Here is a 26,099-nt window from a genome sequence, read left to right on the forward strand (position 1 = left end):
GCAGTTGCTGTTACACCTATGAGTTATGTGAGTAGCTCCGCCTCCTCCTCTCTGCTGCCTGATCCGCCCTCCGAGTCCCCTGTCCTGCCTCAGCCCCACCAGCGCTAATGCCCCAGGCTGCTGTCCTTCAGGTTCTCCCACAGCTGGTGCTTCGGTGCATGTGCGATCCCCGCTGCCCACAGTCTCGGAGAAGCGCATGGGAGCCTTTCACAGCTCAAGACGCTGCATCCTCGCAGCTCCATTCCCACCCAATGCTGCTACATGTCCTCCTGCTGCTAGTGCCGCCGCCCGGCCTGACTGCGAACTGCGCTCCCTGCAAGGACACCCGGCAGCTGCTTGCACTTCCCAAGGTGGGGGTGGCCCGGCTAGACTGCCTGTGGAACGTGCTGGCCTTGCACTCACCCGTGGCTGGGGGCGGACTACAAATGGGGTAAGAGGCCAGGGGGGACTGGTTATAGTGGAAGTGCAATATGTATTTTACATGCTGGGGGTGCAGGGCGGAATGCACTGTGCATGGTTTCTGTTCTGACTCTGATCTCCCAGTTCTGCCCCCACCCCAGCTCTGCACTCCCTGTTTCCCCATCCTGCACCCCCCCCACCTGCTTTGCTCTCCCTGTCCAGCTTGCTCCCCCTCCCGCCACTTTGCACATCTTATTCAAATCAACACTCCATCTCTGTGCTCCCTGTTCTACCGCCCACACCCGTTTCTGCTCTATCTGTTCCGACCCTCATTCTGCACTCCCTGGTGGTTATTCCAAGTTGATCGCATGTAGCAACTTTTTGCTGCTGGAGCGATCAACTTGACGCCACCCCGCTATGCTAAAAAAGTATCCTGCAAAACAAGACCAGGGTCAGACCTACTTACCCTGTGCGATGGATCCAGCGACGAAGGTCCCGGGATTGATGTCAGACATCCGCCCTCCAAGCGCCTGGACAGTGGACACGCCTGCGTTCGGATCTCCACGCCCGGAAAATGGTGAGTATCCGCCCCGTAACGCCTCCCCACTGTCAATCTTCTTTCGATCGCACTAGCGATCACTTTCTTCTTTGTTGCAGCCGCTCGCCGGGCAACGACGTGCGTGCGCATTGCGCACACCGCACATGCACAGTTCTGACCTGTTCGCACCACAGCGAAGAACCGCTGCCTGCGAACGGGTCGGAATGACCCCCCTTGTTCCCAGTCTGCTCTCCACATTCTGTCCCCGGTCTACAATTCCCATTCTGCCTCCACACCTTTTCAGCACTTCCCATTCTGTCCCCCACTCTGTTCTCCCTGTTCTGCTCTACTCTCACTTTACCCTGCTCTCCTACCCCTTCTGCTTTCCCACTTCGGCTTCCTCCTCTTTCCCCCACCCCCATTCTGACCTTACCCTCCCTGTCCTGTGCCCCGTCATCCTGCTTTCCCTGTTCTGCAACCCCCCCCCCGCCTCCCTCCCCCGCTGTCCACTCCTTGTTCTGCCCCCCCCCCCCTAGCACACAGGGCACAGTCTTTGGCAGCTCCAGAGCTCAGTGTATTCACTGAGCAGCCTACCTGTCCAGCCTCTCCCTGTCTCCACCCCAGAGGCGTAACTAAGAGGGTCGAGCAGGGCACGTGCCCTGTGCGCCGTGGGAGGTCCAGCAGAAGGGAGCGCCGCCGTCCAGGGCATAGTACCTGCTCGGCCCCCCATAGTTACCTCGCCCGCTGCCCATCGCCGCCGTCATTGTGCTGCTGCCAACAACAGAGGGAGGAACTTGGAAGGGGCGGGGACCATGAAGAGTATGATCTCCCGCCCTCCCCTCATCCTCTGCTCTGCATGCACCCCCCCCCCCCCACACGAATAACGGCTGCAAGTAGCGTGTGTCAGCCGCTGCTCCCTGGCAGCCCACTAGACACCCGCCCGACCATCTCCGCTACTGACCTCGGAGCGGTTCAGTCTCTGTCCCCCAGGCTGGATGCCGCTGCTCTCCCCGCTGATTTTCGTCTTCTCCCTCGCCACCCAGGCGTCCGCCGGAGCTCTTCTTACAGGTAAGCGGTGGGGGCCTGGTCCATGGAGGGTGTTGGTACGGTGGTGCTTCCCAATGGGGGTTTCAGGCTGCACTCTCTCCTTCATCTCTGTCCCTACTCCATGCCTCTGTCCCTACTCCATGCTGCCTCTGTCCCTACTCCATGCTGCCTCTGTCCCTACACCATGCTGCCTCTGTCCCTACACCATGCTGCCTCTGTCCCTACACCATGCTGCCTCTGTCCCTACACCATGCTGCCTCTGTCCCTACTCCATGCTGCCTCTGTCCCTACTCCATGTCCCTACTCCATGCTGCCTCTGTCCCTACTCCCTGCTGCTTCTGTCCCTACACCATGCTACCTCTGTCCCTACACCATGCTACCTCTGTCCCTACTCCCTGCTGCCTCTGTCCCTACTCCCTGCTGCCTCTGTCCCTACTCCCTGCTGCCTCTGTCCCTACTCCCTGCTGCCTCTGTTCCTACTTCATGCTGCCTCTGTCCCTACTACATGCTTCCTCTGTCCCTACTCCCTGCTGCTTCTGTCCCTACTCCCTGCTGCCTCTGTCCCTACACCATGCTACCTCTGTCCCTACACCATGCTACCTCTGTCCCTACTCCCTGCTGCCTCTGTCCCTACTCCCTGCTGCCTCTGTCCCTACTCCCTGCTGCCTCTGTCCCTACACAATGCTGCCTCTGTTCCTACTCCATGCTGCCTCTGTCCCTACTCCATGCTGCCTCTGTCCCTACTCCCTGCTGCCTCTGTCCCTACACCATGCTACCTCTGTCCCTACACCATGCTACCTCTGTCCCTACTCCCTGCTGCCTCTGTCCCTACTCCCTGCTGCCTCTATCCCTACTCCCTGCTGCCTCTGTCCCTACTCCATGCTGCCTCTGTCCCTACTCCCTGCTGCCTCTGTTCCTACACCATGCTGCCTCTGTCCCTACACCATGCTGCCTCTGTCCCTACACCATGCTGCCTCTGTCCTTACTCCATGTCCCTACTCCATGCTGCCTCTGTCCCTACTCCATGTCCCTACTCCATGCTGCCTCTGTCCCTACTCCATGCTGCCTCTGTCCCTACACCATGCTGCCTCTGTCCCTACTCCCTGCTGCCTCTGTCCCTACACCATGCTGCCAACTTCCCTACACCATGCTACCTCTGTCCCTACTCCCTGCTGCCTCTGTCCCTACACCATGCTGCCTCTGTCCCTACACCATGCTGCCTCTGTCCCTACACCATGCTGCCTCTGTCCCTACTCCATGCTGCCTCTGTAGCTACTCCATGCTGCCTCTGTCCCTACTCCATGCTGCCTCTGTCCCTACTCCATGCTGCCTCTGTCCCTACACCATGCTGCCTCTGTCCCTACACCATGTCCCTACTCCATGCTGCCTCTGTCCCTACTCCATGCTGCCTCTGTCCGTACACCATGTCCCTACTCCCTGCTGCTTCGGTCCCTACACCATGCTGCTTCTGTCCCTACATCTTGCTACCTCTGTCCCTACACCATGCTACCTCTGGAACTATTCCATGTCCCTACTCCATGCTGCTTCTGTCCCTACTGCATGCTGCTTCTGTCCCTACACCATGCTACCTCTGTCCCTACACCATGCTACCTCTGGACCTATTCCATGTCCCTACTCCATGCTGCTTCTGTCCCTACACCATGCTGCCTCTGTCCCTACTCCATGCTGCCTCTGTCCCTACTCCATGCTGTCTCTGTCCCTACTCCCATGTCCCTGCTCCATGCTGCCTCTGTCCCTACTCCCTGCTGCCTCTGTCCCTACTCCATGCTGCCTCTCTCTGTCCCTACTCCCTGCTACCATATAAAACGAGCATAACTTGCTCTACCTGGCGCAATGTGTATAGAACACTAACTGGTGCAATGTGTATAACGTGTTCTAACTGGTGCAATGTGTATAACGTGTTCTAACTGGTGCAATGTGTATAATGTGTTCTAACTGGTGCAATGTGTGTAACGTGCTCTACCTGGCACAATGTGTGTAACGTACTTTACCTGACGCAATGTGTATAACGTGTTCTAACTGGCGCAGGTGAATGTGTATAACGTGCTCTACCTGGTGCAATGTGTATAACGTGCTCTACCTGGTGCAATGTGTATAACGTGTTCTAACTGGCGTAGGTGAATGTGTATAACGTGCTCTACCTGGTGCAATGTGTATAACGTGCTCTACCTGGTGCAATGTGTATAACGTGTTCTAACTGGCGTAGGTGAATGTGTTTTCACAGCCCATTTTCAGTAGCCACGCCCCTTTTCTTCGGAGGGGGGGGGGGCGCCATTCGTAATCTTGCCCTGGGCTCCAAAAACCCTAGTTACGCCTCTGCATCGCATTATGACTAAGACACACTTTCGGCAAAAAAAAAAACTCCCAACGCTAGCATAGTTGCCTGGGACCTGGCGGCTCGCTTGCTACAGGCATCTCACGCTGTGTGACGTATTGAGGCTACATGTATGAGGATACATTGGTAGTGATGGCTGCTGCGCTATCCGATGGGTAAATGTGGGGTGCGTCAGAGCCGGATTAAGGGGGTCAGTTCTTCTGGGCCCCCGGTCTTATGGGGCCCCCCTGCCGGAGCTCTGTAGCCATTATTCAGGTTGCCGGGGCAGGAGGTGTCCACACTACCGGGGGGGAGGAGTGCGGCTGTGCATGCGGCTCCCTGCCCCCTCCTCGTGGGCTGCACGGTCAGGGACTGAGTGCAATGTGTATAATGTGTTCTAACTGGTGCAATGTGTGTAACGTGCTCTACCTGGCACAATGTGTGTAACGTACTTTACCTGACGCAATGTGTATAACGTGTTCTAACTGGCGCAGGTGAATGTGTATAACGTGCTCTACCTGGTGCAATGTGTATAACGTGCTCTACCTGGTGCAATGTGTATAACGTGTTCTAACTGGCGTAGGTGAATGTGTATAACGTGCTCTACCTGGTGCAATGTGTATAACGTGCTCTACCTGGTGCAATGTGTATAACGTGTTCTAACTGGCGTAGGTGAATGTGTTTTCACAGCCCATTTTCAGTAGCCACGCCCCTTTTCTTCGGAGGGGGGGGGGGCGCCATTCGTAATCTTGCCCTGGGCTCCAAAAACCCTAGTTACGCCTCTGCATCGCATTATGACTAAGACACACTTTCGGCAAAAAAAAAAACTCCCAACGCTAGCATAGTTGCCTGGGACCTGGCGGCTCGCTTGCTACAGGCATCTCACGCTGTGTGACGTATTGAGGCTACATGTATGAGGATACATTGGTAGTGATGGCTGCTGCGCTATCCGATGGGTAAATGTGGGGTGCGTCAGAGCCGGATTAAGGGGGTCAGTTCTTCTGGGCCCCCGGTCTTATGGGGCCCCCCTGCCGGAGCTCTGTAGCCATTATTCAGGTTGCCGGGGCAGGAGGTGTCCACACTACCGGGGGGGAGGAGTGCGGCTGTGCATGCGGCTCCCTGCCCCCTCCTCGTGGGCAGCACGGTCAGGGACTGAGTCAAGCAATCTCCAGCTTTCACTGCTGCCAGGAGAGCTGCTGCTGGCAGCGGAGTCTGGACATTGCTTGACTCAGTCCCCGACCATGCTGCCCGAGAGGAGGGGGGAGGAAGCCGCATGCACAGCCGCACTCCTACCCCCAGCAGCGTGGATTCCTCCTGTCCTGGCAACCTTGTGTCCTCTCTCCCTGCTGCAGCGTGGCTCCCGGTGCCTGTGTGACTGGGGCAGGTGAGCAGCGCGTGCAGCCAGGGGGGAACTGGTGATCGGCGGGGGGCCCCTGTCTTGGGTGCCCTGCCCCCCCCCCCCGAGGGATTAATCCGGCCCTGGGGTGCACTCAGACCTGGGTGTGACTCAGAAATCAGGCCCAAAATGCTCAGATGCTCCGACCCAACAGCAAAGTGTCCTGATAAATCATTTTAAAACTATTGACAACTATAATTACTGTGTGCCTAAAAGGATTATGCAACATTTTTTATTTTTTTTGTATACACCCAGGGAAACTGGCGTTGTGGTCCATTTGTTAACAATTTACACAGTGACTGATGACCAGACGCATAGGATGCTTCTGCTGTGTATCTCACACTGAGACCAAGATGGCACAACATGGATTAGGTTCGTTAGGCAACACTCTTCAAAGGGACCTTGGCACAGCTGCAGATCTGAACTTGATAAATAATTCATAGTTAGCTTTCCAACTTTCAAATGAGACGATTCAGATTGAAAATGTGACCTGCAATATTATGTTTCTAGCAGGATATTAATAGGAAATACAAACTGATGCCGTCCGCTGGTTGTTCCCGCAGCATGTCACCTCTGCATTAGTGCAAATGAACATTTATCTGAGCTGTTGAGTCTACAAGATGATCTGAAAATAAATTCTAGAATATGGTTCTCTTTACTCGCAGACACATTTATCAATGTCTTTCCAATCTCCTTCACGCTAAGCAGCATCAGACTTATAAAATTAAAAAGGGAAAAAACCTTTCTGTTTTATATTGAACGTCTTCTGATGATAAATCTAAGCCTCATATTTTCCGCCAGTGTTACATATTTTGTGTTCCTGTCTGAATTCACAATTAATTTCCTGTAGAAATACAGAAAAGCTATCTAGGAAACAAGCACATACCCAATAGCTTTCTGTCTCACAAGTTATATGTCACCAAGGACAATTAGATATTTTCCTGTGATTTATACTTGCAAATCTGGGCTTGAAAACTATAGTCTGCTGTTGTATAAGTTTCCCAAAACTGGCAGCTTGTATCAACTCCTTCCACTATTCAGTGCCACCCTGACTTCCCTTTGTGAATTTAAAGCATGTCCACTCATCTCCAAGACTTCCATACTGCAACAACAAACAAGGACCACTAACCGCACCTCTCAGAAAAGAGAAACAGGAGGCATTGTACATGCCTGTTGTGTAGTAATTTGTAAACACCTCCAGTATGTGTACGTCTATATTTGGTGTAGCGGTGGTTAATGTATTGTTGTGTTTGTTCAGTGTTATGGCCAGTTTGTAGTTAGCCAATCAACTTTTTAAGGGTGTGTTTATGGGTATAGTTTGTGGAGTTGTTTCTGGGTAGGGGTGGTCCCTTGTTTTCCAGACACTGCCAGGGCAGTATGCAATGGTGGCTGCCGAGGTGGGGCTGTAGCGCAGTCCAAAGTTTAAATAGGGGAGCCACACCTACTGCCAGGGAGTCCGATTGGGATGACATCTGGTGACATTTGGTGTGACTCCCCTGCAGCCCCACCTATGGAGCAAACAATGGCAGTGTCGTATCTGAAGAAACTTATTGTTTGTTCGCTTTCATATCTGGTTTATTTTCATTATTCTGTCATCTTTCCTTTTATTTATTATTATTATTATTATTATTATTATTATTATTATCGCCATTTTCTGCTTGTCTTGATTTTCCTATTTTTTTCCATCACCTTATATTTCCACCACCTTGTCTGTCCTTTACCTTGGTAATTTTCAGTACATTTCTTGCTTTCCCTATTTTTCTTTTCATTTACTATGTTCACCACATACGATCACTGTCAGGTTGCAGGCCCTCAAGCCTGCTATTTAGCCAACGCCCAGCCAGTTTTGAAGTCCGCGTCTGCGGCCCCCAATAGTTGTGGGATTTCAGTGAATCGGGAAGGGGTGCCTGCAAGGCTCCCCCTGCCCAAAGTGCTATCCCCGCAGTGTCCTTGCTCTTGGCCAGGAGCTCTTACACCACCGTTGTTGCTGCATAGTCACGTATACTTACAGCCAGCTTTCTGGGCATGCATAGACCAATTTACATTATTTACATTATGCACACTGACATGGTGGTCAGTCACTCTTCATCAGCCCCAAAATGTATATTATTTTGTGGCTACAATAGAGCATAACTTCCAACTTTTAGGGAAATATAATCAGGAACAGGGGGTGTGGCCTCGAGGCAGGCAGCATGGCATCGTGGGAAATACCATACACGCAAGTCACGCCTCCTGTTTTCTTAACATTGAGCTGTCCCCAAAAAGCGAAACTGTCCTGCCGAAATCAGGATGAATCAGGGTTATGGAATAGAAATTCAAGGACAGTTCATATTATAATTACAAATTGCATCCTGATCAATTGAACCAAGAGCTACTGTATATACAGTATCAATATAAAACTGAAAAGTAGTTCCACTTTACTATTGTCAATTACCTATTTTTTTACACTAGTTTGCATGTCTAGATTTGATTTAGCAGGGGTTAATGTATTGTGTTTGTCTGATGTTATGGACAGTTTGTATTTAGCCAATCAATTGTTTAGGAAATTATATAATGTATCACAGTGCAAGTAACTTTACTTGGAATATTTGACAGCTACATTAAAAATACTGAAAAGAACAAATCCCAACATAAGCAACTAAGGAAGATATGTACTAAGCAGTGAAAAGAGTGGAGAAGTGAGCCTGTGGAGAAGTTGCCCATGGCAACCAATCAGCATTGAAGTAACATTTATAATTTGCATACTATAATATTACACAGAGCAGCTGATTGGTTGCCATGGGCAACTTCTCCGCTGGCTCACTTCTCCACTCTTTTCACTGCTTAGTACATCTCTCCCTAAGAATGCAATGAAATAGAATAACTGGTATCCGGACTATAGATCTACACTAAAAATGTCTACAGTAAACAGGTCGACCACTAATGGTAGACAGGGTCAAAATGTCGACATGGTCAAAAGGTCGCCATGTAAAAGGTAGAGAGTTCAAAAGGTCGACAAGTTCAAAAGGTTGACAGGTTCAAAAGGTCGACATGACACTGGTCGACACACAAATGATCAACACAGAGTTTTAAAAAAAAACTTTTTCATACTTTACCATCCACGTGGACTAAAACTGGGAATAGTAACCTGGAGGCACCTTGTCCAAAACATGGTGAGCAAAGCACTAATGACGTGGTATACTAATGGGGATTTTTGTGGAAGAAAAATTACAAAACACCCAAAACACATAAAAAGTTGTATCAACCTTTTTTGTGTTGACCATTTTCATTAGTGATGTGCACCGGAAATTTTTAGGAATTTGTATTTTGGTTTTGGATTCGGTTCCGAGGCCGTGTTTTGGATTCGGACGCGTTTTGGCAAAACCTCCCTGAAAAATTTTTGTCGGATTCGGGTGTGTTTTGGATTTGGGTGTTTTTTTACAAAAAACCCTCAAAAACAGCTTAAATCATAGAATTTGGGGGTCATTTTGATCCCATAGAATTATTAACCTCAATAACCATAATTTCCACTCATTTTCAGTCTATTCTGAACACCTCACACCTCACAATATTATTTTTAGTCCTAAAATTTGCACCGAGGTCGCTGGATGACTAAGCTAAGCGACCCAAGTGGCCGACACAAACACCTGGCCCATCTAGGAGTGGCACTGCAGTGTCAGACAGGATGGCACTTCAAAAAAATAGTCCCCAAACAGCACATGATGCAAAGAAAAAAAGAGGCGCAATGAGGTAGCTGTGTGACTAAGCTAAGCGACCCAAGTGGCCGACACAAACACCTGGCCCATCTAGGAGTGGCACTGCAGTGTCAGACAGGATGGCAGATTTAAAAAATAGTCCCCAAACAGCACATGATGCAAAGAAAAAAAGAGGTGCACCAAGGTCGCTGTGTGACTAAGCAAAGCGACCCAAGTGGCCGACACAAACACCTGGCCCATCTAGGAGTGGCACTGCAGTGTCAGACAGGATGGCAGATTTAAAAAATAGTCCCCGAACAGCACATGATGCAAAGAAAAAAGAGGTGCACCAAGGTCGCTGGATGGCTAAGCTAAGCAAGTGGCCGACACAAACACCTGGCCCATCTAGGAGTTGCACTGCAGTGTCAGACAGGATGGCAGATTTAAAAAATAGTCCCCAAACAGCACATGATGTAAAGAAAAAAAGAGGTGCACCAAGGTCGCTGTGTGAATAAGCTAAGCAACCCAAGTGGCCGACACAAACACCTGGCCCATCTAGGAGTGGCACTGCAGTGTCAGACAGGATGGCAGATTTAAAAAATAGTCCTCAAACAGCACATGATGCAAAGAAAAAAAGAGGTGCACCAAGGTCGCTGTGTGACTAAGCAAAAGCGACCCAAGTGGCCGACACAAACACCTGGCCCATCTAGGAGTGGCACTGCAGTGTCAGACAGGATGGCAGATTTAAAAAATAGTCCCCAAACAGCACATGATGCAAAGAAAAAAAGAGGTGCACCAAGGTCGCTGGATGGCTAAGCTAAGCGACCCAAGTGGCCGAAACAAACGCCTGGCCCATCTAGGAGTGGCACTGCAATGTTAGACAGGATGGCACTTCAAAAAAATAGTCCCCAAACAGCACATGATGCAAAGAAAAAAAGAGGCGCAATGAGGTAGCTGTGTGACTAAGCTAAGCGACACAAGTGGCCGACACAAACACCTGGCCCATTTAGGAGTGGCACTGCAGTGTCAGACAGGATGGCAGATTTAAAAAATAGTCCACAAACAGCCCATGATGCAAAGAAAAAAAGAGGTGCACCAAGGTCGCTGGATGGCTAAGCTAAGCGACCCAAGTGGCCAAACACAAACACCTGGCCCATCTAGGAGTGGCACTGCAGTGTCAGACAGGATGGCACTTCAAAAAAATTGTCCCCAAACAGCACATGATGCAAAGAAAAAAAGAGGCGCAATGAGGTAGCTGTGTGACTAAGCTAAGCGACCCAAGTGGCCGACACAAACACCTGGCCCATCTAGGAGTGGCACTGCAGTGTCAGACAGGATGGCAGATTAAAAAAATAGTCCCCAAACAGCACATGATGCAAAGAAAAATGAAAGAAAAAAAGAGGTGCAAGATGGAATTGTCCTTGGGCCAATTGACTGTTGGACAGTCAATTGCTTACTGGAAGTAGTACAAGTGGTCTTCCGACTTCCCCTCTGGGATGACGATCGACTCCCAGCAGCAACAACAGCAGTGCCAGCAGCAGTAGGCGTTACACTCATGGATGCATCGGAGGAATCCCAGACAGGAGAGGACTCGTCAGACTTGACAGTGACATGGCCTGCAGGACTATTGGCTTTCCTGTGTAAGGAGGAAATTGACACTGAGGGAGTTGGTGGTGTGGTTTGCAGGAGCTTGATTACAAGAGGAAGGGATTTAGTGGTCAGTGGACTGCTTCCGCCGTCATCCAAAGTTTTTGAACTTGTCACGGACTTCTGATGAATGTGGTCCAGGTGACGTATAAGGGAGGATGTTCCTAGGTGGTTAACGTCCTTACCCCTACTTATTACAGCTTGACAAAGGCAACACACGACTTGACACCAGTTGTCCGCATTTCTGTTGAAATAATTCCACACCGAAGAAGTGATTTTTTTTGTATTTTGACCAGGCATGTCAATGGCCATATTCGTCCCACGGACAACAGGTGTCTCCCCGGGTGCCTGACTTAAACAAACCACCTCACCATCAGAATCCTCCTTGTCAATTTCCTCCCCAGCGCCAGCAACACCCATATCCTCATCCTGGTGTACTTCAACAGTGACATCTTCAATTTGACTATCAGGAACTGGACTGCGGGTGCTCCTTCCAGCACTTGCAGGGGGCGTGCAAATGGTGGAAGACGCAACCTCTTCCCGTCCAGTGTTGGGAAGGTCAGGCATCGCAACCGACACAATTGGACTCTCCTTGGGGATTTGTGATTTAGAAGAACGCACAGTTCTTTGCTGTGCTTTTGCCATCTTAACTCTTTTAAGTTTTCTAGCAGGAGGATGAGTGCTTCCATTCTCAGGTGAAGCTGAACCACTAGCCTTGAACATAGGCCAGGGCCTCAGCCGTTCCTTGCCACTCTGTGTCGAAAATGGCACATTGGCAAGTTTACGCTTCTCAGACGATTTTGATTTAGATTTTTGGGTAATTTTACTGAGCTTTATTTTTTTGGATTTTACATGCTCTCTACTAAGACATTGGGCATCGGCCTTGGCAGATGAAGTTGATGGCATTTCATTGTCTCGGCCATGACTAGTGGCAGCAGCTTCAGCACGAGGTGGAAGTGGATCTTGATCTTTCCCTATTTTACCCTCCACATTTTTGTTCTCCATTTTTTAATGTGTGGAATTATATGCCAGTAATATATCAATAGCAATGGCCTACTACTATATATACTGCGCACAACTGAAATGCACCACAGGTATGGATGGATAGTATACTTGACGACACAGAGGTAGGTAGAGCAGTGGCCTACTGTACCGTACTGCTATATATTATATACTGGTGGACAGCAAACTGTGCAAAACTGAAATGCACCACAGGTATGGATGGATAGTATACTTGACGACACAGAGGTAGGTAGAGCAGTGGCCTACTGTACCGTACTGCTTTATAGTGTATACTGTTGGTCAGTAAACAGTGCAAAACTGAAATGCACCACAGGTATGGATGGATAGTATACTTGACGACACAGAGGTAGGTAGAGCAGTGGCCTACTGTACCGTACTGCTATATATTATATACTGGTGGACAGCAAACTGTGCAAAACTGAAATGCACCACAGGTACGGATGGATAGTATACTTGACGACACAGAGGTAGGTAGAGCAGTGGCCTACTGTACCGTACTGCTATATAGTATATACTGGTGGTCAGCAAACTGTGCAAAACCGAAATGCACCACAGGTATGGATGGATAGTACACTTGACGACACAGAGGTAGGTAGAGCAGTGGCCTACTGTACCGTACTGCTATATATTATATACTGGTGGACAGCAAACTGTGCAAAACTGAAATGCACCACAGGTATGGATGGATAGTATACTTGACGACATAGAGGTAGGTAGAGCAGTGGCCTACTGTACCGTACTGCTATATAGTATATACTGGTGGTCAGCAAACTGTGCAAAACTGAAATGCACCACAGGTATTGATGGATAGTATACTTGACGACACAGAGGTAGGTAGAGCAGTGGCCTATTTTACCGTACCGCTATACAGTATATACTGGTGGTCAGCAAACTGTGCAAAACTAAAATGCACCACAGGTATGGATGGATAGTATACTTGACGACACAGAGGTAGGTAGAGCAGTGGCCTACTGTACCGCACTGCTATATAGTATATACTGGTGGACAGCAAACTGTGCAAAACTGAAATGCACCACAGGTACGGATGGATAGTATACTTGACGACACAGAGGTAGGTAGAGCAGTGGCCTACTGTACTGCTATATAGTATATACTGGTGGTCAGCAAACTGTGCAAAACTGAAATGCACCACAGGTATGGATGGATAGTATACTTGACGACACAGAGGTAGGTAGAGCAGTGGCCTACTGTACCGTACTGCTATATATTATATACTGGTGGACAGCAAACTGTGCAAAACTGAAATGCACCACAGGTATGGATGGATAGTATACTTGACGACACAGAGGTAGGTAGAGCAGTGGCCTACTGTACCGTACTGCTATATAGTATATACTGGTGGACAGCAAACTGTGCAAAACTGAAATGCACCACAGGTATGGATGGATAGTATACTTGACGACACAAAGGTAGGTAGAGCAGTGGCCTACTGTACCGTACTGCTATATAGTATATACTGGTGGTCAGCAAACTGTGCAAAACTGAAATGCACCACAGGTATGGATGGATAGTATACTTGACGACACAGCGGTAGTTAGAGCAGTGGCCTACTGTACCGTACTGCTATATAGTATATACTGGTGGACAGCAAACTGTGCAAAACTGAAATGCACAACAGGTACGGATGGATAGTATACTTGACGACACAGAGGTAGGTAGAGCAGTGGCCTACTGTACCGTACTGCTATATAGTATATACTGGTGGTCAGCAAACTGTGCAAAACTGAAATGCACCACAGGTATTGATGGATAGTATACTTGACGACACAGAGGTAGGTAGAGCAGTGGCCTACTGTACCGTACTGCTATATAGTATATACTGGTGGTCAGCAAACTGTGCAAAACTGAAATGCACCACAGGTATGGATGGATAGTATACTTGACGATACAGAGGTAGTTAGAGCAGTGGCCTACTGTACCGTACTGCTATATATTATATACTGGTGGACAGCAAACTGTGCAAAACTGAAATGCACCACAGGTATGGATGGATAGTATACTTGACGACACACAGGTAGGAAGAGCAGTGGCCTACTGTACCGTACTGCTATATAGTATATACTGGTGGTCAGCAAACTGTGCAGAACTGAAATGCACCACAGGTATGGATGGATAGTATACTTGACGACACAGAGGTAGGTAGAGCAGTGGCCTACTGTACCGCACTGCTATATAGTATATACTGGTGGACAGCAAACTGTGCAAAACTGAAATGCACCACAGGTACGGATGGATAGTATACTTGACGACACAGAGGTAGGTAGAGCAGTGGCCTACTGTACTGCTATATAGTATATACTGGTGGTCAGCAAACTGTGCAAAACTGAAATGCACCACAGGTACGGATGGATAGTATACTTGACGACACAGAGGTAGGTAGAGCAGTGGCCTACTGTACTGCTATATAGTATATACTGGTGGTCAGCAAACTGTGCAAAACTGAAATGCACCACAGGTATGGATGGATAGTATACTTGACGACACAGAGGTAGTTAGTGCAGTGGCCTACTGTACCGTACTGCTATATATTATATACTGTTGGTCAGCACTCTGTGCAAAACTGAAATGCACCACAGGTATTGATGGATAGTATACTTGACGACACAGAGGTAGGTAGAGCAGTGGCCTACTGTACCGTACTGCTATACAGTATATACTGGTGGTCAGCAAACTGTGCAAAACTAAAATGCACCACAGGTATGGATGGATAGTATACTTGACGACACAGAGGTAGGTAGAGCAGTGGCCTACTGTACCGCACTGCTATATAGTATATACTGGTGGACAGCAAACTGTGCAAAACTGAAATGCACCACAGGTACGGATGGATAGTATACTTGACGACACAGAGGTAGGTAGAGCAGTGGACTACTGTACTGCTATATAGTATATACTGGTGGTCAGCAAACTGTGCAAAACTGAAATGCACCACAGGTACGGATGGATAGTATACTTGACGACACAGAGGTAGGTAGAGCAGTGGCCTACTGTACTGCTATATAGTATATACTGGTGGTCAGCAAACTGTGCAAAACTGAAATGCACCACAGGTATGGATGGATAGTATACTTGACGACACAGAGGTAGTTAGTGCAGTGGCCTACTGTACCATACTGCTATATATTATATACTGTTGGTCAGCAAACTGTGCAAAACTGAAATGCACCACAGGTATTGATGGATAGTATACTTGACGACACAGAGGTAGGTAGAGCAGTGGCCTACTGTACCGTACTGCTATACAGTATATACTGGTGGTCAGCAAACTGTGCAAAACTAAAATGCACCACAGGTATGGATGGATAGTATACTTGACGACACAGAGGTAGGTAGAGCAGTGGCCTACTGTACCACACTGCTATATAGTATATACTGGTGGACAGCAAACTGTGCAAAACTGAAATGCACCACAGGTACGGATGGATAGTATACTTGACGACACAGAGGTAGGTAGAGCAGTGGCCTACTGTACTGCTATATAGTATATACTGGTGGTCAGCAAACTGTGCAAAACAGAAATGCACCACAGGTATGGATGGATAGTATACTTGACGACACAGAGGTAGGTAGAGCAGTGGCCTACTGTACCGTACTGCTATATATTATATTCTGGTGAACAGCAAACTGTGCAAAACTGAAATGCACCACTGGTATGGATGGATAGTATACTTGACGACACAAAGGTAGGTAGAGCAGTGGCCTACTGTACCGTACTGCTATATAGTATATACTGGTGGTCAGCAAACTGTGCAAAACTGAAATGCACCACAGGTATGGATGGATAGTATACTTGACGACACAGAGGTAGTTAGAGCAGTGGCCTACTGTACCGTACTGCTATATAGTATATACTGGTGGTCAGCAAACTGTGCAAAACTGAAATGCACCACAGGTATGGATGGATAGTATACTTGACGGCACAGAGGTAGGTAGAGCAGTGGCCTCCTGTACCGTACTGCTATATAGTATATACTGGTGGTCAGCAAACTGTGCAGAACTGAAATGCACCACAGGTATGGATGGATAGTATACTTGATGACACAGAGGTAGGTAGAGCAGTGGCCTACTGTACCGTACTGCTATATATTATATACTGGTGGTCAGCAAAATGTGCAAAACTGAAATGCACCACAGGTATAGATGGATAGTATACTTGACGACACAGAGGTAGGTAGAGCAGTGGACTACTGTACCGTACTGCTATATATATAGTTATACTGGTGGTCAGCAAAATTCTGCACTGTCCTCCTACTATATACTACAATGCAGCACAGATATGGAGCGTTTTTCAGGCAGAGAACGTATAATACTGGTGGTCACTGGTCACTGGTCAGCAAAACTCTACACTGTCCTCCTAGTATATAATACTGCTGGTCCCCAGTCCCCACAATAAAGCAATTAGCACACTGAGCACAGATATTTGCAGCACACTGAGCTCAGTCAGATATGGAGCATTTTTCAGGCAGAGAACGTAGATATTTGCACTTGCAGCACACTGAGCACAGATATTTGCAGCACACTGAGCACAGATATTTGCAGCACACTGAGCACAGATATTTGCAGCACAATTTGCAGCCCACTGAACATAGAAACTGAGAGGACGCCAGCCACGTCCTCTCACGATCATCTCCAATGCACGAGTGAAAAATGGCGGTGACGCGCGGCTCCTTATATAGAATACGAATCTCGCGAGAATCCGACCGCGGGATGATGACGTTCGTGCGCGCTCGGGTTAACCGAGCAAGGCGGGAGGATCCGAGTCTGCCTCGGACCCGTGTAAAAAGGGTGAAGTTCGGGGGGGTTCGGATCCCGACAAACCGAACCCGCTCATCACTAATTTTCATGTCGACCTTTTGATATGTCAACCTATACTGGTCAACCTATTGACTGTAAAACGATTGATCTAGGCCTGAAAAATTGTGCTTTTATTTGTAAATAGAATCCATACCTTGGGATGCTTGTTGGCTGGATATTGCACTAATACCTGTAGACATCTAGATACTGGAGAGTGTATTTATCCATATGAAAACATTATAAACTTAATGGAAATAATAAATTACAGGTACTGTAGGTGGGGAATTACTGCACAACACAAACATTTGCATAATTCTCTGATTTACTGCGTATAGAGCGTTGTATATATTTTATATGAAATCAAGATATCATACATTAAATTATATTTATTCTTTGGGAAACTAAAAATCCGGGACTGGCTCTTGTTTATATTGCTGTCTTATGTAATAAAATAAATGTGCTGTAACCCACAGCAGACGGAAATTAGTTTTCCTTAAACTGATTACACTAGACGGGTAAAAGCGAATATGCAACTGAATGCTGTGGGTTACCGCACAACATTATTCTCTGTGCCATGTTATTAAGGGATTTGACAATATCTTTAAACATAACGTTCCCTTGTGTATAAAATCGTTGTCTAACCTCCTCCCTGAGGACCCTTCACCTGGCTCTCGCTGCAGCTCACATGGCTGTAGTAATTACTCAGTCCAGTCCTCTACAATAGAGATTACTTGAAATGCTGATCTTAGTTGCAGCCACACTGCAACACAAGGAGCCAATCTGTCGGTTGTTCAGGCTCTAAGCTTAAGGGTAAAGTTTCAGAACAGTATTAAGACCCTAAGGGACCATTTCTGACTGTGTTAGATGTCTGACTGCAGTATGTGAGGCTGAGAGTTCAAATCCCAGTTATGGCTGCTGAGAGTGATTTAACTGAAGGTGCACAGATCTCCACTTTAAAATACAGCTCAATACCTCCCCGCCTGCAGCCGCCTCCCCACTCCAACTACAGCTAAGTGGCCTATAGGCAAAAAAATAAAATATTGCAAAACCCAATGACGGTGGGTGGCAGACAGGCCTCCTAGTTCCTACTGGGCCCTACAGCCATCTGTTGACAAACACAGGGGGGAGGGGTTGTCATATCATTACAGCAATAAAAGAGTGGCATATAAAGGAAAAGAGATAGAGGCAATTGCATCATCACGTCTACTCCCTGTCCCACCCATATCACCAGGAAGGTGGCATGATGCAGAAGGTTGACCTGCCCTCCCTGGAATCTGCTTGGTCTCCATGAAATGCTCACAGGGATTCTAGGCAGTGTCGTACTGGAGCATGAAAGGCCCACCAGAGAATCAAGTGATGGGGACCATGTTTTGGAGTGTGGCCAGCCACCACATTGGTTTGCCTAGCCATCTGAGAGTGCATGGACTGGGACCCTTGATAAATACATACAAGTAAATACTAGTGTATACTGTACATGATCATTTACTACAGTAGATTAATAACAGCAACGCACTATAGAAAATAGGGGGGGGGGGGGTTGAGCCCACCGAGGGTGTCCCCTGTGCCCCTGTTGGCCAAATAAATTCTGATTCCAGGCAATTAATACATTATCAACATAGGACACTGCTTTCCCTATGTCTTTATAGAAGATACATTCCATCAGAGAAGTACAAGGTTTTCTGTGAGGTCTGGTTATCCTGTGCTTTCCTTATCTCTTAGTACATAGGCAGTCTATGTACTAAGAGATAAGGAAAGCACAGGATAACCAGACCTCACAGTAAAACTTTAGGTGTGCCAGGGATGCCTTCCTATGATCACTGGATGTCTGGATAGATAGATAGATAGATAGATAGATAGATAGATAGATAGATAGATAGATAGATAGATAGATAGATAGACAGACAGACAGACAGACAGACAGACAGACAAACAAACAAACAAGAAACAGAACCGAAAGGTAACATTTACATAATGATGTTGTGGTTTAAAGCCTCCTGGAACCCCCACTCGCCCAATAATGCAGTATTTGTGACATACAGTATTAGGAACGGTTATGATGGTATTTTACAATTTCTTAAATGCTGCTTCTACTATACCAACAGCTGGAATAATCATGCATACAAGGTTCTCAGTCTTTAGTGTAATGTTCTGTGTTCAGATATGTTATTACATAATATAAGATATAGTTATTTTCTGACACCATTTGAATGCTGTTGAGCCAAGAAGATGGCTTTGTGGAAGATTATTCTGAATGATAGGTGGATCATTGTGTATTAAGAAATACAGTACCCCAGATACAGTGCTCTAATACCTCTAAATTAGAGTTTGACAAAGTTATTTTTGTTAAATGCCAGCTTGTATTATACACTGGTTTCAATATCATGCATGCAGCAGAAATAAACCAATGCAATTATTAGTACATACGTATTGTACAAATGCTTACGTCTCCAAAAAGGCTGCTCCATGGTACAATTACAGTATTATAACCGTATGATAGATAGATAGATAGATAGATAGATAGATAGATAGGCAATTGATTAGGTGAAATAATAAAAAGTTATATTTAATTTGGAGGTCAAACCTGGAGGGTGTAGTACAGTGAGTTTACTTTTCACCATTCCACCAATAGGGCTCTCCAAACACCTGGATAAATGGGTATTTCTTGCACATACAGTAGAGGTATATGCTCAAGAAATTTAGATTGGATAGTGCTAAAGTTTATGCTCAACTTGCATTTGTAAAAGTGATTTCCAATAAGTTTCCAAACACAGTGAAAATATGGTTCATCCCAGAGAGGCACCAGAAGCATGCATGCCCAGTTTATATTAGACTTACAGTACATCACGTACACTTACAGTATGCCCAGGTTACACAACATTTGTTTTGTTTGCATAATCCATATACAGTATTAAAACCATTACTCAACAGCCATTTTGCATCTGACATATGTATGAATTTCTATGTAATTTTGTGTGTAGAATCCAATTATACAATCAGAAACTTGATGACAGATTATGTTCTTTTGATATTTAAAAAAAAATGTAATTTAGAAAATGAAAGTATTTAATCCAAGTAAGTGCTCGGCCAGACTCACTTCTGCCTGTGCTGTGGGCTATCCATCCTGCCCAGACTCTATGTCAACCCTCTTCTTAGCGCTGGATGCCATGTTGCTTTCTGGCTCCTGTGTCGGCTTCCGGCCATCGTGCAGAGGGGGAATTAAGCAGGATGCTGCCCGTACTGTACCATGACCATCAGTAACTTGAGGGTGTTCTCACAGTGGGCTGCTACGTGACAGAGCCTCAGTCTCTGTGTCCCAGCAGTCTGGTTGATGGCTGATCACCATAAGGAGATATGTGTCCCTCACACCACTGACAGTGACCAGTGCTAGTGGTGATTTTACCCTTGTTTTCATTTCTTTATGTTAAATCAGTGGTATTATTTTCTTGTGTTTTGGGTTCTAGACTGCAACTTTGGAACCTTATGGCTCAAGGTAAAACCATTTAAAGTTTTAGAACACAAAACTTTCTTTGGCTATATTTTATGAAAAGAAAAATTCCATGTGAGTGTGTACTGATGTTAACGGTTTAATGATTGAGTTTGGTATTCATCACAATACTAGTAATTGGTGACTCTTGATTCCTCAAAGAGTAGTCTGACAGCAGTATTACTCTCTAATGGGAACAAACACCCTTTAGTGCCTCTGGCCTACGCAGTGGACATGAAGGAAACTTATGAAAGTATGGCTGACTTATTGGAGGGAATCAAGTATAAGGATCATAGGGGGTAATTCTGAGTTGATCGCAGCAGCAAGTTTGTTAGCAATTGGGCAAAACCATGTGCAGTGCAGGGGGGACAGATATAACGTGCAGAGAGAGGGTTATTTTGTTTCTGTGCAGGGTAAATACTGGTTGCTTTATTTTTACACTGCAATTTAGATTTCAGTTTGAACACACCCCACCCAAATCTAACTCTCTCTGCACATGTTACATCTGCCCCTCCTGCAGTGCACATGGTTTTGCCCAACTGCTAACAAAGTTGCTGCTGCGATCAACTCGGAATTAGGCCCATAGATGGCACATTTGTTGTGACTTAAAGGTAGTTGCACTTCTGTTAGGTTTGCCATGTGGATTCACAAATTACTGCTGTGTTTAAGGAACAGCAGAGACACTAAAAGTCACAAAAAAGTGGCCAGAGAGAGAAACCTGTGTTGCTTGAGAGAAAAACATCAAATGCAGGGCCTAATGCAGACCTGGTCACTGCAGCAGCAGCGTAAGCAGGCTGAAGCCCAGTGAAGTGTGCACATGCGTAGCAGCCACACTGCATGTGCACACACAGTGAGATGCAACGGCATCTCACTTGTACGATCGCCTCTGCCTGATTGACAGGCAGAGGCAGTTGCAGAGCTTGTCAGCGGCATAGCAATGGCGTTTAGGTGGTGCGGTCCGGACAACGCAGGCATATCCGGACAGTTTGTGGGGCAGGCCGCAGCAGCTGCATGACGTCAAACGCAGCTGCTGCAACCCTAAACATGGAGTGTAGCCTCCTGCCTTCGCAGCTAGGCTGCGTAGGCAGAGAGCTACTGGTCAGGTGCGAAAGCACCACCCCTATGCGATGCTTTTGCATGTCTGCAGAGTGGGGGGGGGGGCAGGAACCGGCATGCAAGGCGGACTTGCCCTATGCTGGGCGTCCCCCCGCATGCCAAAGAATTTGATCGTATATGTGCGTTTTTTTGCACATCTACGATCCGGTCTGAATTAGGCCCACGATCCATTGGTTGAGCCTCATGAAATCATTTTACCTCCGCTTCACCTTAAGTTGGGCCTAATGAAGAATTCTGCGAAATCTTTGGATAAAGACGGCTCTCAGTTCTCTGATGGAAAACTGTCTGAAGTTAAGTGAAGCAAAACTTAAAGAAGACATATTTGTTGGCCCCCAAATAATGAAACTGCTTACGGCTAACAGAAATTGAGTCTACTGCTTGGTCTTCCTTCAAGGCTTTTTGTCCTCAAGGAACAAAAAAGAGGACAACTACTGTACATTGTGAATGAACTATTGGAAACTACAAGAAAATGGGTCACTTAAATTCACTTTTTACATTCCAATCTAGACTTTTTCCCTGACAACCTGGGTAGTGTAAGTGATGAACAGGGGGAATGTTTTCCCCAAGATATTCTGACAATGGAGCATCGCTACCAAGGACGCTGGGACCCTGCAATGATGGGGGGACTACTGCCTGTTCCTTTTTAGAAAGACCAATGAGACACTGTATAAACGGAAATCGACATTATTCTATTTCCATAAAGCAAAGTGACTTTACATTTTATCTTTTATTACCAATTAGATTACGGCTAATTTGGATAGTTAAAAGTTTCTGAAGGTTAGTATCTGCAGTTTTTAATCGCTTCTGTAGGTTTATTAGTATTTTATAAATGAAAATGATGAGAAAATTTCAATTCTATAGAGATTAATTGAAATTTTCACTTATCTTACTTTTTTTTAGATATAGCTATTACCACTTTGTTATTTGCGTGTATCTAATAAATGTGACGTGATAGAGAAAATCTGATTTTTCCACTGAATTCAGCCTCAATTGGGAGAAAAAAAACATTCACACACGCCAGATGCAGAGATTTTTTTAATTTGTTGAGTAGCGTAATCTTTAAAACACTTCTCTAATACATCAGAGAAATCGCCCCACCTCCTGTACATGAACAAACAAGCACCATCTGCATAAACACATCCACAAAAGCATAATTTACAATATGCAAGAACAACAAAAAGAACACCCATTAGTGGTGCACTTATAAACAGCAATCACATGCATTTTAGTGGTGCTGCAAACCATCCACCATTTGCACCAGTACTTTATACGCCTACACCAACATTGCGTACGGACTGCGTGCGGACTCAGGATCCAACCCTCAGAGAGATTATACATTATACATTCTGCATTAATTCCATCATGCCCAACACAGTGAGTGATACAGAATATAATCGATGCTCACATCACGGATACAAATAGAATTTTACGTGAACTTACCATTTATTATCAAGATATATTCTGCACTGTTTTTACCAATGGAGTTGACTGCTTCACATCGATATGTTCCATTGTCGGTTTTGTTCAAGAAAGTTATTGTTAATTCTCGCCCATTTACCACCATTCTTTCAGGGTCTGGCAGATCTCCACCATCCTTTGTCCATAATACTGGTTCTGGTCTGTTAAAGTAGAAATAAATCTAACTTAGTACAATAAAATTGGCGGAGTCACATGTCTACACTAAACGGCAATATAAAAAACCTTTTAGCCATCCTTTGGCTTACTACAGTAACAGCAATTCTCTAACACACAGGCACACCAACAGTGCTGAAATGGGAAGAAAGTGGGATCTAATAAGAATACTATAAGTACTTCCAAATGTGTCATTTAGTTATAGCGGATTATATTTATCAAAATGAACATTAGTCTATTTCATATAAATGCACTACATACCGACAACAGATTTAATTATAAAAATAATATTCTCAATTAATCAATATCATGGTAGCAAACCATTACTGTCGTCCGATATATCCAATGTTTCGTTAATAAATGATTAAGTTAAATATCTTGCTCTTGGAACTGTATTATAATCTCTGGAAGGGTTTGTCCATTATTGGTATTTAAGTGTTGGCACTTAACGGGATGTAGTTGGGATCCCCATGCTCGCGTTCCCGCCAATAAGAATGCTAGCAGCAGAATCCCGACACCTGTCAGAATACCGACTCCAGCATCCCAACAGGTGGGATCCCAAATGTAAGTATCCCGGGGAGGTTAGGGTTAGGCTGCAGGGGGAGGGTTAGGTTTAGGCTGTGGGAGGTGGGGGGGGCTTAGGCTAAGGCTGCGGGGAGTGAGGATTAGGTTTAGGCTGCGGGTGTGGAGGGAGAGGGTTAGGCTTAGCTGCCTTCTGTACCCCTGTTGGCAAACCGTCGGGATGTCAGGGCCAGTATAATGACCACCAACATCCCAACTGCCGGGATCCCGTTCCCAACCCCACTTATCCTACTAAAACAGGGGGTGGGGGTGGGGGGAATAAGTTAATTTTTATACTTTATGTTTCAATTTTTACTTTTTGGATACCCTGGTTTTTGTTTATAAAATGTTTATGTTTTCTTTGTCCAACAGATAATGCTCAGCTTTGGCAAGCATTTCTCAAAATAAATAGACCACCAGGTGGACTTTATAGGGGATCAATACGAAATCCCGCCGGTCGGAATTCTAACACTGGGATCCCGACTGGCACAATCCCGACAGGGGGGCGAGCGCAACGCAGCACCTTGCGGGCTCGGTGTGCTCGCTACGCTCGACACACTAATTTATTCTCCCTCTATGGGTGTCGTGGACACCCACAGAGGGAGAATATGTCCTGATTGTGCCGGTTGGGATCCCGGTGTCGGTATTTAGACCGCCGGGATTCCGTCTGGCGGGATCTTGACCGCATCCCCTTTATAGGGTTTATGTAATAGCCTGCGAGATTTGAATGTTGGGATTTCTTTTCTTTTTTAGCATGGAAATAAAAAATGCAGCTTCCGTTCATTAATAGGAGTACATTTTGTGGAAATAATTTAGATACAGTAGCTATAACGTATTGATGTATAAATAGAATAATACAATTTTTATTAAATACATAGGGCCGGATGTAATAGAGTGCGAGATGGTCGAAGCTCCGAGACTCCGGACGAACTTGTTCGTTTTTTTAAAGCAGCAAACATTTACAAGGCAAAACCATGTTGGTTTTGCCTTTTAAATGTTTGCTGCCTTAAAAAAACTTACGAGTACGGCTGGAGGCTCGGAGGTCCGTCCGTCTCGCACTCTTTTACATCCGGCCCATTATATTGTATTTCTAACTTTCCTTTTTTACCAGTCTTAACTTTTTTTTTTTTTTTTAGCCCTTATATATGACTTAGATAATTTTTCCCCAGTTCACTTCATTCATTTATTTATTGTTTATAGACGGACGAGAAAAGCTACTTTTATGGGGTTTTCTACCCAGCGCTACTATAGTTCAAATCCCTAACGTGATAAAAGGATAATTTGCAAATCACTGTTATTCCTTATTATAATGTATTATAGATGGTCATATTTGTAGATCAAGCAGCGTTAGGAATTGTGAGTGTCTCTATGCCAGGAATTGTGGGGCAGATGTATTAAGCCCGGAGAAGTGATAAAGCAGTGATAAATGGAAAGTGATAACGCACCAGCCTCTCAGTACAGGTTTGAAAAATGACAGTTAGGAGCTGATTGGCTGGTGGATTATCACCTTCCACTTACTGTATCACTGCTTAGCTTTATCACCTCTCCAGGCTTAATACATCTGCCCATGTGAGTGTATATGCTATAAATGAATAAATGTGAACCCAAAATGCTCTCCCCATCATTATATAACGTTTATCCCACAGAAACCCACACTGACACAACACAGACACATGAAAGCAGACATACAAACCAGTAATTACCAGAATCATTACTCATGTTAACTTGCATATTACTTATTTAAGAGAATGACTGTAAAATATGCACCACAGCTTAACATAAAACTGTAGAGGCATTTCTCTTGAGATCAATAATCCTTTATTTAGTAATTGCTCAGAAGTATTTTATTTCCAGAGATTTGCTGGTATATTTTATCAACAATCCTTTCCTATAAAAGTATATTAGAAGTACAATTAGCATTAAAACAACACTAGGTAAAGGTGCTATCAAACGCGTGTACTTTAGTCTAATTATAACGGAAATTAGAATTGTGTTTGTTAATGAGATGAAAACTTGACGGCAGGACGATTCGGTGGACGCTCCCATGAATCCTTGCACAGCTCAGAGGGAGACACAGGAGCCGGGACACAGGGGAGGGCACACAATGGCCGTCCGTAGTGTAGGATGCATCCCGCCCCCAAGCCGTGGCACCCAGTGCGACCGCACCTCCCGCAGTACCATCCTTACAGCCCTGGATGTAACAAGCAGGGACTGCGGCAGATATCAGATTGCAAAAGCAGACCCCTTAGCATTCTAAGGGGAATCCTTAAACCAGGGTGTAGGCAGAAATGTGTTGGCCCCAGAGCAACAATATGAAGGGGCCCTGTCCCAATGCTTGTAGAGAGAGCTGACTCTCTGCAGCAGTTGTTAATATTATGCCCCATGATAGTGCCCTAGTTTCTTTTCTGAACCATAGTAGTGCCACAGTTAAT

General features: G+C 46.0%; 1 protein-coding gene across 2 annotated transcripts in view; it reads right to left on the reverse strand.

Annotated features, from left to right (window-relative positions):
• The window catches only part of CADM2 (cell adhesion molecule 2), a 336,165-nt gene that overhangs the window by 155,753 nt on the left and 154,313 nt on the right, over nt 1-26,099 (reverse strand). For both annotated transcript variants that reach the window (XM_063956308.1, XM_063956307.1), the window contains exon 5: nt 22,915-23,093. In XM_063956308.1, the coding sequence (XP_063812378.1) occupies nt 22,915-23,093 (179 nt within the window). The remainder of the gene's footprint in view (nt 1-22,914; nt 23,094-26,099) is intronic.

This window comes from Pseudophryne corroboree, chromosome 2, assembly GCF_028390025.1.
Source record: "Pseudophryne corroboree isolate aPseCor3 chromosome 2, aPseCor3.hap2, whole genome shotgun sequence".
NCBI classification, from domain to species: domain Eukaryota; kingdom Metazoa; phylum Chordata; class Amphibia; order Anura; family Myobatrachidae; genus Pseudophryne; species Pseudophryne corroboree.